This window comes from Oryctolagus cuniculus, chromosome 20 (assembly GCF_964237555.1).
Source record: "Oryctolagus cuniculus chromosome 20, mOryCun1.1, whole genome shotgun sequence".
Classification (NCBI taxonomy): Eukaryota; Metazoa; Chordata; class Mammalia; order Lagomorpha; family Leporidae; genus Oryctolagus; species Oryctolagus cuniculus.
Genome location: NC_091451.1, coordinates 21,855,573 through 21,872,741, shown reverse-complemented (window position 1 = coordinate 21,872,741; position 17,169 = coordinate 21,855,573). Strand labels below are relative to the sequence as shown.

Here is a 17,169-nt window from a genome sequence, read left to right as displayed (position 1 = left end):
CTGTCCGCGTGTATCTGAAGGGGCCGACAGGGACTCTGGAAACCACTGGTCTGCTGGGAAGAGCCTGTGGTTAGCACAGTGGTGGTCCGAGTCCCAGTCTGGCTCTCCCAGCGCCACCTGTGCACCCTGCTACACTCGCAGCCTCATCCCATGCCTCCATTCCTTCATCTTCCAGCAGGGAGATGCTACATTTACATGTTTTGGAAATACATGACTTGGAGGATCCTACTTTAAAGAGGAATAGGCCACAGGTTTGAACGTTTTTCTTGAGACGACACAAAATAAAGGGCTGAAAGACGATGGCTAAGCCTGCACGCTGACACCAATCTCACAACAAGGACTCTGGGATGGCCCTGACTCTCGAATGCTTCTTGCTGGAACCGTCTCCCTCTCCTGGCTCCCAGGTGTGAAGACGGAGCAAGCCTGGTGTGCTTGGTGCTCACCTCCACATTCTCCTGACCCTCATTTCTGCGCACCTGACCCCATGTGTCCAGGTCACACTCACTGGCATCTGGTTTCCCCGTGCTGCTCGGCTCCCTCCTCCTGCCCCAAACACCACTGTCCTGGGTGCTGACACAGAACAGCAGGCACTCTGAGGTCGCCCGGAGGCAGCGTGGCGGGGACAGGCAGTGCCAGCTGTGTAACGGAAAGCCCCCAGCTCAGCCTGCGCTTCTGAAACGGCTGTCTCTCAGAGGAGGTGCCCAGGCTCCCACAGCTTGGCCCCTGCCCTGTCATGCTCATCCCTGGCCTATGGGCTTTGCCTACGTGCCTGGCAAATGTCAGTTCCCAGGTTTCTCTGTGTTTCCTGGACAGTAGGATTCTGGCTCTGAATAAAAGGTCATTTGTGAGAAAGAGACGGCTCGGATGCATGCGTTTCTTTGTCGGCTGTCACCCTGCTTAGTTCGGCTGCCCGCTTGGAAGAAATACCACAAATAGTTTTGAAAGGAGGATCTGAAGCGGGTACTAAATTATGAAGTGTTGCAAACATTAGAGAGGGAAAACCAAGAAAGGCTATTGGCACTAAGGAAATGGTAAAAGAGAGAGAAAAAAGAAAGAAAGAACAAAGAAAAAATTCTAAATCATTCTCTTCACAGAACTGATAATCAAGACTTAGGGGAGGAAATATGAGTAGATGAATTCAACAACTGTAACAAGAACCACTGGGCCAAGGGGAGATGGAGAAAATGGCCATAATGCATCGGGATTAAAAAACGTGCTCATAAAACAGTTTTCAACGGAACGGACAGAAAACAAGTCATTTTGGCTAATTATTCAGTAGGGACAGTGGTTTTTGTTTTACAGATGGGAAAATGAAACCATCAGAAGAAAAGTGGCTTGAATATGATCGTAAACAAACAGGACCCTGCTGCTCGGATTCCCACTCAACTCCCTTTGCACCAAAATCCCAGTGAAGTGTCATCTTTTCTGTTCTATTGTTCAGTAAACTCAACCCTCTAGGATGTGGAAACTTTGATGCTCTTGGAAAGTGCTTCTATATTTGTCTGATGCCAACTTCTGTGCTGGGAGAAGTCTGAAGTTCAACCCAAAAAGCACAGGGCTTGGCGTGGTCCGGAGCTCATTACGACTCCTCGTTAGCTGTGTCATTCCTGAGCGTGACTCAGTATCACCAGTCATAACCGAGGGCTTCTGCTGAATCGGGGCTGAGCCAGCGCACAGGCCGGGGAGACCCGGGCGAACGAAGCCATACCTCTTGCAGGAAGAAAAGTGCAAACTTACCTGAAAACTTCTTGAAATACAACCTTTGTGTTAACCACAGCAAATCCTCCCAGTACCGTGGCACACGCTACTTGTGCCTACCAGGCTTCACCTTTGTGCCTAATGTTCATTAATCATTTGCTTATTTCTTTAAATAACCCAATGAGGCAGGCACTATTATTATTCCTATTTTAAAACAGGAAAATGAGTGAGTCATGGGGGTGTTAAAATGCTTGCTATGCTGGCTAGGAACAGAAGTTACGTTATAATAGTCAGGATCCTTCAACCAAGCCTGAGGATCCTGGTTTTGGGAGCCATGAAAAGTTTCTCTGGATTCAAAATAACTTCATTGCTCCAAATAAAGGATGGAGATGAGTTCACAGAAGTGCGCCAGTGAGAGCTGCTTCATATGCTACGCCCTTCAAACGCACCACGGCAACCTAAGAGGTTAGCAGTGGGAACACTGGGCAACGTGTGCGCCAGGGCTCTCTGTACCATCCTTACTACCCTTATGGTCAATCCCAACCGAACACACAGTTTACTTTTTTAAAAGCTGTATCTGGATGCTCCAGAGAGGGAGGTGGCCCTGAGAGGAAGGCCTCGGCATTTGGTAGATTCTCTGGCACGCAGGAGGGGGTGAAGGTTCTTCACATGTGAAACCACGCGATTCCGTCAAAGTCGGAAGTCTGTCTGAAGACGCTCGCGGGCCCCTCCCAGCACTGCACTTCTCGTGTCAGGGAGGGCGTACTAAAGTCTCCCTTAGCGCTAACTGAGCTTTGCAGAACCGTGCTAGGGTTTTAAAGGCAAATTGGAAACTATTTCCTGGAACAACACCTCACAGCATGCCTTTTGATACTTGGATTACATTTCTTAAATTCTGAAGAAATCTTTGCTTTTCCCCTCTTCTGTGCATTTTTGATGCTGAGCTGTTTCCGGTTTTCCCACACTCCTGCCTGTCACAGAGCAAAAACCACAAAAACGCAGCGAGGCGAAGTTTGCCCAAAGAGCTGCGATTCCATCTCGGGAGGCTGCAGAGCCCTCCCGCCAGCAGGGAGTTCAGGGCAGTGAGCAGCATCTTCAGCCAGCCCTGCTGCCTGGGCCCGCCTCTCCACCAGCGGGCCACTGAGGGCCATCTCAGGTGCCGGCCATGCTCCGAGACTCCACAAACAAGGAGCACTCTGGCAAACTCCCCCTTCCCCCCCGACTCACCGGGTCTCCCAGTGAACTGCAGGCTTCTCCCACCTGTGGGGGCTTAGGACGTGCAGGCTGAGGACTGCTGTGTTCTTAGGTGTGCAGGCCTTGCCCAGGGCACGCCACCTGCATTAGCTCTGCTGATGTTTACCAGCTGACCTTGAAGTACCTGCTCTCACTGTCTTGTTTTTACACATGGGGAAACTGAGGCCAAGAGGTTAAGTCGTTTGTAACTCATCCAAGGTGTGGATTAGCAATGCGTGGCATGGGAGTCTGAATGCCGACAGTGCGGCTCCAGGATCTGTCTCCGCTCTGTCGAGGGGGCGGGGACACACAGCTTCCTTTCTGTTCCGCTCCAGGCATTCACCCTGAACCACAGCCTTCCTACTGACCTTCCTCACCACCCCAGAGGGCTCCGCAGTCAGGACAGCGCCAGCTCCTCCCAGGACAGCGCTTGGTACTCAGCAGGCACTGAGTAAATATTTGTTGGATAAATGAATAATGGCAGCAGTATAATTAATACAGCCACAAAGGACTGTTTTCAGTTCAGAGGCACGGGGAACGGTAACTACTGCTTCTGTGTCCTCGGATTCATTCTTAAGACTGAAATTGATCTTGTGAAAGACAAATGAATGAGGAGCTTTAGAGAGAGCAAGACCCGCACACACGGGAACGGCCTGGCTCGTCCAGATGTCTCTGCAAAGTCCTCCAGTTTTCAACTGAAGAAGGGCTGCTAGAACTAATGCTTTAAGCCATTTAGTTCACTGGCTAACCAGGGAGAAGAAGCGTCCAGGTTCCTTACTGGTGACATCTGATTCAGGCAAGGAAGTGTCTTACTGTTATATTACTACTGCTCTAAGACGGTTAGTCTACAAGAAGAAACAGGAACCCTGTTCCCACAGAGCTTGGTGGCTGACATCAGTGCAGTTAGCCTCCCCAGAAGAACTCGCGATCCCGTGCCTTCCCACTCAAGTGCCTGCAAGTCAGCACACAAGGGAGGAGGAAGGTGCTGACCCTCAAGGGGAAGGGGAAAGACCTGATCAGGAGCAGCTGTATCAGGAAAGACGTTTTGCTTCTCTGCTGCGAGCCCACGGTTCAGGACTCCTGACCTGGTGCAGCGTCTGACTGCAGCCTGCCACAGGCCAGGGAGTTCCTCTGTGGTCACCTGGGAAGCCTCACACAACAGTGCCCGCCCCTCCCAGGGGGCAGAGCCCCGCTGGCCTTTCTTCCCCAACAGGTGTCCGCGTTTCCGCCACTTGAGTGCAAACTGTCTTGAAGGCTCCGTAAATAAAACAGTATTATCAGTTTCGAATAGATACAACTCCAAAGAAATTGAATAGCAGATTATGGAAAACTTACTTGGAAGCCCTCTGGGATGTGGCCTTTCTGAGCGCTTGCTTGTGATTGGCTGGGGGCCTGGGGACCAGGGAGGAGGAGGAGGTTGGAGGCGGCACCGTTTTTTGTGGCAGACTGGTTGGCCTCGGGCCACTGGCTGTGGCACTGGAAATTCTGCAGCCTGCGCCATTACTCATTGTCCATACATTGGAGTTGGGTAGTGCCTGGCTGCCAAAGATCGCCTACAAGAAAAAGAAAAACAAAATGATCCGTGGAGGTCCCTTCAGAACCCACTTGCTGGTCTCTCGCTGGCTTGTCGCCTTTGGGGCGGGCGAAGGAGAGAGGGCACAGGGCGTCTCTGGGAGATGGAGTCTGGGGAGGGCGGGCGCCAGCGGGGCTCAGGGAGATGGAGTCGGAGGCCAGCGCCCGCGGGGTGTTTCGGGAGACGCAGTCCTCTGACACGCGAAGCCCACGGGGACTACTGGGAGAGGGAGTCCTTTGAGGCCTGGGAGATGGAATCTGAGGTGGGCGCAGGTCTAGACACACACAGAAGGGTAGGATCGTGGGGCAGAGTCGAGATGCTCCTGCTGAAACGGTAACCGGGGCTCCGATCCAGAGCACTGGGGTGTAACACGTGGGGCCACACACACGACCTCTGGTCTCTCTCCTAGTTTCTTTCATGGTCAAATTCAACAGATTTTGAATGAATGTCTCCTGCTGGGTGTCAAGTACTAGAAACAGCACTCGGAGCAAAACTGACTTGGAGCTTTTCAGGGATTCCGGTGCACCCCAGACCTCTGAACAACTCCAGGTTTGCACGCTGTGGCAAGGGCTTTGGGAGTACAACAGAGAACAGGAGTCAGGCCAGGCAGGGCCTGGAGAGCTATTTTGAGAATCCTAGCTCAGTCACACCTTGTTGACCTAATGATTAACATATGGTTTTTCATTTGAAAACACTCCCGAAGTAAAACTGCTAAATACAAGTTCCTATATGAATGAAAGATCAGTGCCAGGGAAGCTAGGCCTGTGATTAGACAAAGGCCCAAACATCACCACTGGAACAGCACAGGTGCCTGCATACCTCTGTACTGACGATGTAAACACGCGTTTCCTTCAAAGAGAGGACTAACAATTCTTACAAGCTTGTTTGCCTCACTAGAAACCACATTCTTGTGTCACAAATATTGTTGCTTCAGTACTATCAGCACTGCTTTTAATTTGCGTGCATTATAAAAATATCAAATGTAATATGACAAGAAAATAACGTAACTGTCAAAACATACAGCACTCGTTATTAAAAGGATCTCTGGCTACTGATTTGCATCCATGGACACGACCTGCAAAGAAACCAGGGGGGAGAAGGGTGCCCTTTTCCCAGGCGAGGGCTTCCAGGCAGGCTTCACTGGCATTATTTTAGTCCTTCATGAGTTTTATTTTTTCAGATTTCAAAGTCGGATGGGGTAGCTTTAGTTGAATGTTAGCCTTTCTACACTCATGCTGTGCAGTGTCCCACTGCAAGGAAATGTGGCCAAAGGCTCTGAGTAGGCAGGGGTGAGGGGGACCCTGGGGTCTCATGTGGAGTCAGCGTGTTTGACAGGGAATAAAGTCCCGAGGTAGATCTGACTGTTTTCAAACCCATCAAGCTGAGATGTTGCCCCCCTCCATGGTCCACCCGCAGGGGAAGTGCAAAAGCTATTAACTCTTCTCCACCCGACCCAAGGCAGAGGGAGAGAAAGACGCAAGGGCCTGGGCAAAGCTGGGAGGCAGGTGCTCTGAGCAAGCACACGTGGGGAGGTCTGCAGACAGCTCCTGAGGGCCGCAGAGCCCTGAACTTGGTCACCCCATGGCTCTGAGGACAAGTCACCACTGCGTCCAGCCAGGGGCCATGCCTCTGGGACGGGCTCTGACACAAACTCCTATCCACTTGCTGTTTCTGTATCTGATGGCTCAGAAGCAGGGTGAGGGACCCAACAGGATGGAAGGAAGGGAGGGAGGGAGGAGCAGGCTGCCTGGGTGCCTATTTTCACCACCAGTACGGGCTTAGATGGGAGCAACACCTGGGACCTGTCTCATTCAAAATGGCAGGGAGGCCAGAAATTGGAATGAGGGCCGAGAAGTTCTCCACAAGCCACAGTCATAACCACTCTGGGAAATGAACTCGTTCCTCACGGGGCTGACCTTCTCATGTCTTCAGGGAACCTCCAGGGGTGACAACATCCATTCTCACTCACACACACACACTCCCAACACGCTCACACACCTGCACAGCACAGTTCTGGAAGGATACAAGAAACCGGTTATCCCCACGGGGAAAGAACCAGGAGTCAGCGGGGAGGGAGACTGTTTCCTACATATCACTGGTATCTTTTGAATTTTAAGCTGTGTATAGTTATTTATTGATAAATAAATATCTAATAAAATAAATTAACTATTAAAAAGACAGAAGGAAGTGTGGTTTTAACAGCATTTAATCAGGTAACAAATTGACTCTCAGTACCAGCCGAAACAACCAAGTGAAGCCCAAGTTTCAAGCTGCTGGGGACAGGACTCCCTGTTGGATTGAGGAGAAGGAACTGACTGTCCATCACCAGCTGCAAAACCAGACGAGGCCACCAGGGAGAGGAGGAGGGGCCAGGATAGGTGGAGGAGAACCTGGCCTTGTAGACCAGTGTGCCTGGGCTCAAGTGCAGGCCTTGCCACGTGAGAACTTCCCAGGTTAGTTAACCTCTCCTAGCTTCAGCTTTCTCACAAGCGATTACAATGATTTCTCCGGATTATTGGAGATGAAAAGGAGCCCATGAAGGTAACTCCAGCCCAGCTGCTCAATCAGGGTTTCTTGATGTGAATACCAGGTGTGTAGTAGACAGTCAACAAGCGGGCCACTCTTCCTCAAACTTCTATCTTAGTCTCCTAAAGAGCCAAAGGACCCAACAACAGACGAGTTTTCCTACCAGTAATCAGCTGTGAATGGTAGTTGGTTATGCATTTTTCAACATAGTTTCCTAATCTTACCATGACACTCAATAGCTGAGAAGGCAAATTGTGACAATGGAAACATACGTTAGGTTCCCCAAATCACATTTACTCAATTGTATCTGGGACAAATAGTCTCTCCTTTTCTGAACACTTGCAAAAATATATTTGTATGTCTTGTTCTACTGTTAGTAACTCTACCTTGTATCATGGCCCCGTAACAATGTACTTTTAAAAAAATTTTTTTTTGACAAGCAGAGTGGACAGTGAGAGAGAGAGAGAGAGAGAGAAAAGTCTTCCTTTTTCCGTTGGTTCACCCCCCAATGGCCACTGCAGCCGGCGCACCACGCTGATCCGTAGCCAGGAGCCAGGTGTTTCTCCTGGTCTCCCATGCGGGTGCAGGGCCCAAGGACCTGGGCCATCCTCCACTGCACTCCCGGGCCACAGCAGAGGGCTGGACTGGAAGAGGAGCAACTGGGACAGAATCCGGTGCCCCGACCGGGACTAGAACCCGGGGTGCCGGCGCCGCAGACAGAGGATTAACCTATTGAGCTGCAGCGCCGGCCAACAATGTACTTTTTTACCCTTCTGGACAATACATGTTAGAATGGGCTGGGTTTATAAGGGAAGCGCCTGCAAGGTAACACATTCCATAGAATGCCAACTAAGGTTTATTTATTTGAAAGAGCAACACAGGGAGAGAAATCAGGAGAGACAGGGATTGTCCATCTGCTGGTACACTCCCCAAATCGACGCAATAGCCAGGACTGGACCAAGCCAAAGCCAGGAGCCAGGAACTCCATCTGGGTCTCCCATATGGGTGCAGGGGCTCAAGCACTTGGGCCATCCTCTGCCAGGTGCACTAGTAGGAAGCTGGATCAGGAGCTGGGCAGCCAGCACTTGACCCGGTGTCACAGGTGGTGGCTTAACCCACTGTACAACTACTAAATGTCTATACAAGAAAATAGGCAAATATGTATTTACATCTAGATGGAATTCTGCAGTAGGCTAATTCTCTGGACCTTGAGCAGTGCCTAGTGTGTGTCCAGCTCCCATCCAGTCACAACATGTCAGTAAGCCTTTTTGCAGACTTGCCTTCCGAGATGCACGTTTTGTGATGGGATCTTAGACACTGCCATTTAATGTAAGATGAGACTTCTCTTTGGACTGCAAAGTAAGTCAGGAGAACTTACTGCCCAGGAGACTGCCCTGGGCCTGGATACAATCGGGTCTTCCTTCTCCCTGGTGATACTACCGTGATTCTGTCTGGGAAATCACGTGGGCCCGGCTAACAGCTCACCTTTCCTATTCTCTCTCGTAGCTAGGTTAGGTTACCTGGCACAGTTCAGGCCGCGAGATGTGAAGAGCAGTTTCTAGGTGTGGTTTTGGGGGGAAGCCCTTCCATGGGCCAGGCTGGTTGGTCCACACCTTTTGCCCTGTTTTTCTCCCACCTGGAATGTGGAAATCTAGCTAGAGGTTGACAAGGAACAGTGGGAACGTTATCTGCAAAGAATTACAAGGCATGAGGACAGAAGGGGAACGTGTCTGAGGGTACCAGGGAGGGCTCTTTCTGGGAGGGCCTGCCTCCAGATTCCTAACTACACAGCAAAAACAAATAAACCTCTAGACTGCTTACGCTGTTGGGGCCAGAAAGAGTTCTGTTACTTGCAGCCGAATGGCATCCTAACTGATAGGACAAATCATTCTCCAGCTACCACAGATTCAAAGCTTGCTTAAGCGTTAGTACAACAGAGACTCATTGCCTGTTGGAAGGCAGATAACCCTTCCAAACACAGTAGAAGGCTTGCAGGTTGTGCTCTGTGGTTGGGTAATCGTGGCCCAGGTCTCTGACGGGACAGTGAAATGGTTATGATTGTACATCATCCGGAACCCTGCAGTCAGTGGTGGACTCATTCACAGGTGACTCATCGACACCAGGGCTGAGCGGGATAGAATGAAAGCAACCACATCCGATAACAAGAAACCCAGGAGAACACTCAGGCCACGTTTAAAGTGGATGTGTTTGGACTCCTAGCAGAAAGGGCCTCTTCAATATCCCCACAGCCTGTAACTGGCCCCAGCCCTACAACTCCACCAGCCCCAGATCGTGTGAGTGGTTTTGTCCTGCTACTCATTCATAAGCGGACAGAAGGCTTACATAAAGTGCTCTTTATAGAACTTCCAAGAATGTGAGGCTTAGATATAGGCTACTAGCAGCACAGGGATGGGGGCTGTGCTGTCATCCGTCAGTGTCCCGGGAATAACGGCGCTCTGTATGCACCGCCCTCTCCCTCGGTCCCGGTCAACATACACAGGACTCTCGCTTCTCTGCCGGCTGTGGGAAACAGCCACACTGCAGCAAGGCAGCTCAGAGAAAGCTGCAGTTTGAGGGTTGGCTTGGCCCCAGGCAAAAGACTGGGAAGGCCTTCCTTCTCCCACAACAGAAGGGGACTCGTGGGTGGGAAGGAGGGATTTCTGATAGAACACAGACAGCAACTTGGAAGTTACGGCAAGCAAGATCTGGGCTCTCTTACTAGAAAGATAATACTGTTCAGAGATTAAATTCTGGGAGTTTTTTTTTTTTTTCTTAATTCCTTCCAGAAAAACACTCCTTTTAGCCTTCACTCGGGCTCGGGCTTCCTGGTGGTGAAGCAGAGCTGGATGGCTCTGCAGGGAAACACTCTGTAAGTTCAGTTTTCGAGAATTAAGGGAGATAAAGCAGGCAAACGCTGATCTCCGGCAGAGGATGTTAGTTAAGGTCTCCTCGTGCCTGTTTCACTCCGATTTAAGAAGAGCTAACATCTCTGAGCACTATCCTCCCCACGTCAGAGTCTGTCCTAACCTGGGTAAAGCTCCCGTTTACACAGCTCACACAGAGCCACTCCCAGGATGTCCCTGCCTGTCAGCTCGAGCACTGGGGTGGTGTACTTCTTGAGCACATTAAGCCACTGGTCACTCACCTGACCACGGTTAAGCCGAGTGCCGTTCAAGGAATGAACACATTGGGACTTTTGTACAATCCCAGGATACTTTAAAAACCTCAAGGCCAAGGTGAAGGTGACAGTAGCTGTTGCTATTCTAGCAAAAGTGAGTTTCCAAAGGGCCTTTGTCTCAGCCGGTATGGAGTACTTGGCTGTCTTCCACTCACAATGTTTGTCCGCTGGGACAAGACTGAGGGCCGAGCAAGAGAAACAGAGCGCAACCTCGGGCACTGCTACAAAGCACCGGGCAGTGCTCTGACCCCCAAGGGTGGGCAAGAAACCCGGAAGTTCTACTGTTACCCTCCAGCAAGACCACCCCCCACACACCAGAGACGGGACGTGGAGCTGCCACAGACACTGGGCATCCGCTGGTATATCCCTCCACGTCTAAACGCAACTAACGTGCTCCTTCTCCTTTAGCAAGCAGGAAAGAAGGTTCTTACTACTTCCAACAACCTGTTCTCGAGGGTGTGAACACAGGCGCTCACCTGGACAGAACAATTCTGAAACTCTTATTCATTAACCAGCTGAGACCAGTGTGCTTCAGACAGTCCCTAAATAAATAATGAACTTGCTAACATTTGAGAAGCAATGAGAGTAATTAATACCAGACACTCAAATATACTCATAAGCCTCAGGCTCCTTGGTCTAATCCAATTAAAGATGCCACCAGCAGTCTCCGAGCTGATTTTCAGTTGTACTGACAAACTCAGACTGATCTTGGGCTGGATGTGTGATACCATCAAAGAAGCCCAACTACAAGGCGGCTGGCTAAGGCCAGGGCTACTGTCTGTGACCATAAAACCCAGCTACAACTAACCAGCCCTAAGACATCAGCCCCTCAGTAGCAGCCCCGCCTTCCACCTCACGGCAGGAGCTCATGTTCAGATGGCACATCTCGGCTCACATGACCGTGACCATGACTGTGACCATGACCGGAGGCTCTGCTTCGCGCTCCCTCTCCTTTGTAAACCTCTCCGTGCCCAGCAGCGTTTGAACACTGATCACACATGCACTCAAAGAAGGTTTTCCTTTCTTTTGATTTTTTTTAATTTCTTTAGCACACGTTCATTGTACAAAGGGAAAGAGTGTGAAAAGGACTCTAATTCTACTTTGAGACCGCCGTTCAGCACTGAGACATCTCCTGGGTGTGCTCAGTTATTTTCTACGTGTGCATGTGTATGTCCATGTACTCACAAGAAAATGGGAACAAGCAACAGCAGGTGTTTTGGAGTCTGTTTCTCCTTTCACTCAGATATCTACCTTGAGTATTAAGGTAGATTTAGAGCACTTTTTTAAATGGCTGCATATTTTCTATTATGGTTTATCATAAATTACTTAACCTATCACCAATAATGGAATGCCACACAATGAAATAATCTTTGTGGTTATGAAATACACTTATAAGTGGAAAAAAAAGCAGCCCCTTAATTTTTTTTTAAGATTTCTTTGGAAGGCAGAGTGCCAGAGAGAGAGGAAGAAACAGAGAGAGAAATAAGGCCCACAACAGCCAGAGTGCAGCTGAGAACCCCATCTAGGTGTCTCCTGTGAGTGGCAAGAACCCAAGTATTTGTGTCACCATCTTCTGCCTCCCGGGAGCATCAGCAGGAAGCTGGATCAGAAGTGGACGTGGGACCCAATCCCAGGCACTCTGACACGGGATGCCAGTGTCCCAAGGGGTTGTTTAACGGCAACGTCCCATCCTCGCCACCCCCAATCTTATACTTCCATTTTGAAACCCCCTCTCCCCCAAGCATGTTCACAACACCAGTTTGTTCTGCTCCTCAAGTACAGTGCTGCAGTAAACACTCTTAGATCGTTGCACTTATGTTAAACGAGGTCCTTAAAATAGTTCCTGTGAAATGGAACAGCTACATTGGAGTCTTCTTATTCTTCTGCTTTAAACCGTTAAATATGGATTCCCCAAACTGCCCTCAGTAAACGTCGTCTGATTTACATTTCCACCGGTGGTTTGAGAGGCTCAATTTCCTTATCTCTCCTTGGAGTACTGTGAGGAAATGGCTCCCATGAAGAGCGGCATCATAATCTGGTTCTAGCCCCGCTTCCTCCTTTTGACGTCCGTGAACACTGACGTCTCATGTTAGCAATCTACACAGCCATTACTCTAAATAATAATCATTTTATCCTGGTATTAATCATTATTTTCACTTTCTCCTCACATCTTTCTTTTTTAAGATTTATTTATTTTATTTGAAAGTTAGAGTTATACAGAGAGAGGAGAGGCAGAGAGAGAGAGAGAGAGAGAGAGAGGTCTTCCTTCCACTGGAAGTTCACTCTCCAGTTGGCTGCAATGGCCAGAGCTGCGCAGATCTGAAGCCAAGAGCCAGGAGCCAGGAGCTTCTTCCAGGTCTCCCATGCAGGTGCAGGGGCCCAAGGACTTGGGCCACCTTCTACTGCTTTCCCAGGCCACAGCAGAGAGCTGGATTGGAACTGGAGCAGCTGAGACTCAAACCAGTGCCCATATGGGATGCCAGCGCTTCAGGCCAGGGTGTTAACCTGCTGAGCCACAGCGCCAGCTCCCTCACATCTTTCCCTAGCAATTGCCAGCAAATGCATCTCCATACCATTTTTAATTGTCTGAGTAAGTAAATATTAGTTTTTAAAGTGCAGCTAATTAATAATTTGTAAGTTTGGGGCTTCTCCTAAGACACCTTTTTCCATATCTGCTCCTGGCACGGGGGTGGGGTGTTTAGCTAAAACTCCCAAGTTGAAATTATAACGTGGTGCATGTTTAAGGTTATGAGGAATACAGAGATAGCTGCAGCCTCTGCACATCCACGCTCACTGAAGCATTGTTTGCAACAACCCAGACGCAGAAGCAACCTCCATGTCCTAAGCCAGCAGCTGCACAAAGAACACGTGGTGTACACACAGACTGGAACATTCCTCAGTCTTTAAGAAAGAAGGCCAATCCAGCCACATCTACAACACGGACGGACCTTGTGGGACATGGGACATGGGAGACCCGGAAGAAGCTCCTGGCTCTTTGCATCGGCTCAGGTCCAGCCTTCGTGGCCATTAGGGGAGTGAACCAGAGGATAGAAGACCTCTCTCTCTCTCTCTCTGTCTCTACCTCTCTACCTCTTTCAAACAAATAAAAATAATTAAAAAAAAAAAAAAAAGCTTGTGGGAAAACAGAATTGAAAGGTGAGTTTGTACTGGTAAAGCACTGTTTTGAAATCCATGCATGGTTTTCCAAGAACACACATCTTCCGTGAACTTTCTGGAGATCTCTCATGTTGAACTCCTGGACACAGAAAGTGAGGTGGGCGCTGGAGTGAGGCTGGAGTGAGGCTGGAGTGAGGGAAGCCGAGAGTCAGTGCCCAGGGAGAGTGGAGGGCTGCAGCCCTGCATGGGAAGCAGCCCTGGGGAGCTGCCGTCAGCTGTGTGCACAGGGCTGCAAGGCTGCACCGTACACTCAGGAGCTGTTAAGACGGACGGTACACGCATGCTACGTCGCTTTTAACTGCACTGAAAAAGAAGGCGATACACAGCCTGAGCAGCGGAGTTTCACAGAGCTTTTACCGCAGTCAGCACTGCTCGCAGGGCTTTGTATGTTATTATCTCATCTAACCCTCCCAGTCATTTGAGGTGGGTCCCCTTATCATCACTGCTTACAGAAGAGGAAACCAAGCCACAAAAATGTCAAGTAGTTTGTCCACGGTTACACAGCCACTGAGTAGTGGGCTGGGATTTGCACTCCCAGAGTGTGATTTAAGAGCCACAGTGCATGATGCTGCCTTCCTTATTTATGTTACATCGACTCCCCTGTAGAGCAAATGTGTCTCAGGCACATTTATTTAAGTCTAATCTCCTTTCCAAAGCAAATCTAAAGCAAACCCAGCAACGTGTCCAACCTTCATCAGCGGCATAAAGAAGACAGAGGTCTCATTTGCTGTGCTCCAAGATCGTTCTCTCTCTAGAGAAGGAAAGCTTGAAAAAAAAGTTGCCTATAAGCAAAGCTTCATTACTAATTTTAAAAGTTAAATGGTGCAAGTGTGTGTATGTGTATGTGTAAAGATAACCTCAAAAGATTAGCAGTGACCCCAGAGGGAGAGTGCAACTGGCTGACAGAGGCGAACACACAGCCTCATTTCAACCTCCTGCTTTATCTTTCATTTGCTAGTATTTGTAGACAGACAGTGCCCTTGCTGTCCTACTCCCGTATCATATCTTATGTCTCCTGATTAGCAAAATGAAACACACTTAGTCAAAGGTACTAAATCCCCTCACAACTTCAAATTTCAAGTTCATAAATATCTACCGAGCCTCTGTCTTCAGCTGTTCGTCTGTTTTACTTGGCCCAGAACCTCACACAGTTGGCCTACTGTGCATATCTTGCACAGACCTCGCAGGCGTTCGTTTGTGAGTCTCGCTTCCTGTGGCTGTATCCATCGCTGATGGAGCTGTTTGTGCTCCAAGATGAGGCCTTGGGAGTCCAGTGTTTACCCTGGTGGTTAAGATGCCTGCATCACGTATCAGAGGGCCTGAGGCCAGGTCCTGGCTCTGTTTCCCATTCCAGCTTCCTGCTAATGCACACCCTGGGAGGCTGCAGATGATGGCTCACGTATTTCCCTGCCACCCACATGGGAAATCTGGATGGAGCTCCAGGATCTCTGCTTTGGCCTGGCCCAGTCCCAGTTGTTGCAAGCACTTGGGGAATGAATCACAAGATGGGAGATTTCTATCTGCCTCTTTCAAATAAGTACACACAAATAAAGTAATAAAGCTGGCATGCCTTATCTGACTGATCAAAAGTGTGCACAGTAAGAAGAAAACAGAGAGTCACTTCTGTCAAGGAGGGTGGTAGCTCTGACCTGGTTTCCACATTTTCTCTGCCGCTGGGCAGCTGTGTGGTCTTGGCTTAATTACTGACACTCTTTGAGCATGTGTTTCCTCATCGGTGGAGTGAAGATAATGCTGTGTCTGGCACACAGGGAGCACTCGCTCTGTGTCTACTTCCCTCCAAGATTCCAGGGAGATGTTACCCTGGCAGTAGCTAGAAAACAACCTCATGATAACCAGGGGACTTCGTGACATCAGGAATGAATTGACGGGATGTACTGATGTCTACTCTGGAATGACAGACAGAGAACGAGATGTATGTGGACTGAGAAAGCAAGCATACAACGTATGCAAAGATGTCGCCTGTGCTGTTCACATTTGTGGACACCTTTCACGTGTCCCAGTGGTACTCTCAAAAACACCTGTCATAGAAATAAGACTGAAGTATTCTTAACAGCACCAATAATGGGCATGAGAGGACAGAGCAGTAACTAGAGATACAATGCCTATGTTATTAACCCGGGAACTAACCACAGCCCACACAGACCCCCATCTGCAGGCCTCGGGAGTGTGTTTCAGCACGCTCTGTGACATGCTGGCTCCTGGTTCTGTTACGGTTGAGCATCCCTAATCTGAAGGCTCCCACATCGGAAACTTCTGGGGCGTCAACACGATGCCGTGAGTAGAAAATTCCACACATGACCTCATGTGACACTGCCTCACGGGTCGCAGCCAAGATCCACGTGCACTAAAAGTACTGTAGACACTGCGTATAGAGTGTATATAATGCATAAGTGAATTTTATGGTCTCATTATGTATATGCAAATATTCCACAACAAAACCAATTCAAAATTCTAAACACTTCTAATCCAAAGCATTTTGGATACTGAAAACTCAGCTGACATTTGATAATAATAAAATATGGGCACATCTAAGATTTTTAAGTCCAAGAACACCTTATTAAGATGTTAATTAAGAATTTCAGGTTAATTGGGGTACCATCTAGCCTCAGTTTATAGGTGTTTAACAAGATTTTTCTTTTGCAATGGTGCATATAATTAATAGAAGACTGGAAGAGACACCTGAGAATACAAACATAGCTTTATGGGTATCAGTGAGTCCTTGCTGTATGTTTGAATTGCAACTTTCTTTTTATGGACCAGTATTTCTGGCTGCTACTTCCTGAATGCAGCAGATGGCACAACAGCCATGGGATTGGATGCTGGGGGCCTGCAGGCCTGGGTTCACATACCAGTTCTTCCCTTCCTTACTGTGTGACCCCCAGAAAGTTACACAAATGATGCTCTGCTTTTTTCATCTGCAAAACAGGGTGATGGAGAGGGCACTTGTAAGGATTCCATGGGATACTACAGACAAAAGGCCTAGCGTGGTGCCTGCCGCATGGTAGCGTCACATCCTGAGGGTTCCACGCCCACACGCACGCAGCATCATCTCCACATCGGAGAGAAGGCAGAGGAGGCTCACAGAGGTCCCCAGGCCAGGCACCACACAGGGCCAGGAGTTCAGCTGGGGAGTGCCTGACCCCAGAGGCTGTCTAGAGGGGCAGTGCCTTTTCCCGAAGCTACTGAACGCTGTTTCACACATATTGTTTCACCAGTTTTCAATGTATTTTATTAGGTAAGAGGAAGAGTCTGGTTTGGCAAAAATCTGCTATGCCAAACGGCCCTAGGAAAGTCAGGCATAAGTATAAGCTGCAAACTGTTGCAGGAGATCCTGATAAAGGTCAGGAGGAAAAGCAAAATAGTACAAAATGACCAGCCAGCCAAATCACAGCCGCCACCCAACAAGCAAGCAGGTTACAGCCTTCGAGCCACACGCTGGGGAACTTGAGCGTACACACGGGCTCCTCCCCTGTGGTGCCCCTCATCCAGCCTCCCTCTGCCACCCTGTCAGGAAGACACACAGGGACGTCTCCAGCAGGGCTCCGCGGCTCCCCTGCTCTGCGCGCCATGCTGGGGAGCTGTGTGTGCTCACTGGCTGCGTGGAGAAAGATCTGGTGCCCGCAGAATTTTTCTTTCTTGCTCCCCCCTCCTCCCCCATAACGCCAACACACAGCAGCTGAAGGCACGGAGAGCCCATCCATTCCTGCAGTGGGGCAGACTTTCTAGACACACACGACGGAGTTTTAAGAGCACAATAACACGG

General features: G+C 49.4%; 1 protein-coding gene across 15 annotated transcripts in view; it reads right to left on the bottom strand.

Moving 5' to 3' along the window:
• The window catches only part of TTLL5 (tubulin tyrosine ligase like 5), a 278,126-nt gene that overhangs the window by 56,097 nt on the left and 204,860 nt on the right, over window positions 1–17,169 (bottom strand). For all 15 annotated transcript variants that reach the window (XM_017349414.3, XM_008272017.4, XM_008272023.4 and 12 more), the window contains one exon: window positions 4,267–4,484. In XM_017349414.3, coding sequence (XP_017204903.2) covers window positions 4,267–4,484 — 218 coding nt within the window. The remainder of the gene's footprint in view (window positions 1–4,266; window positions 4,485–17,169) is intronic.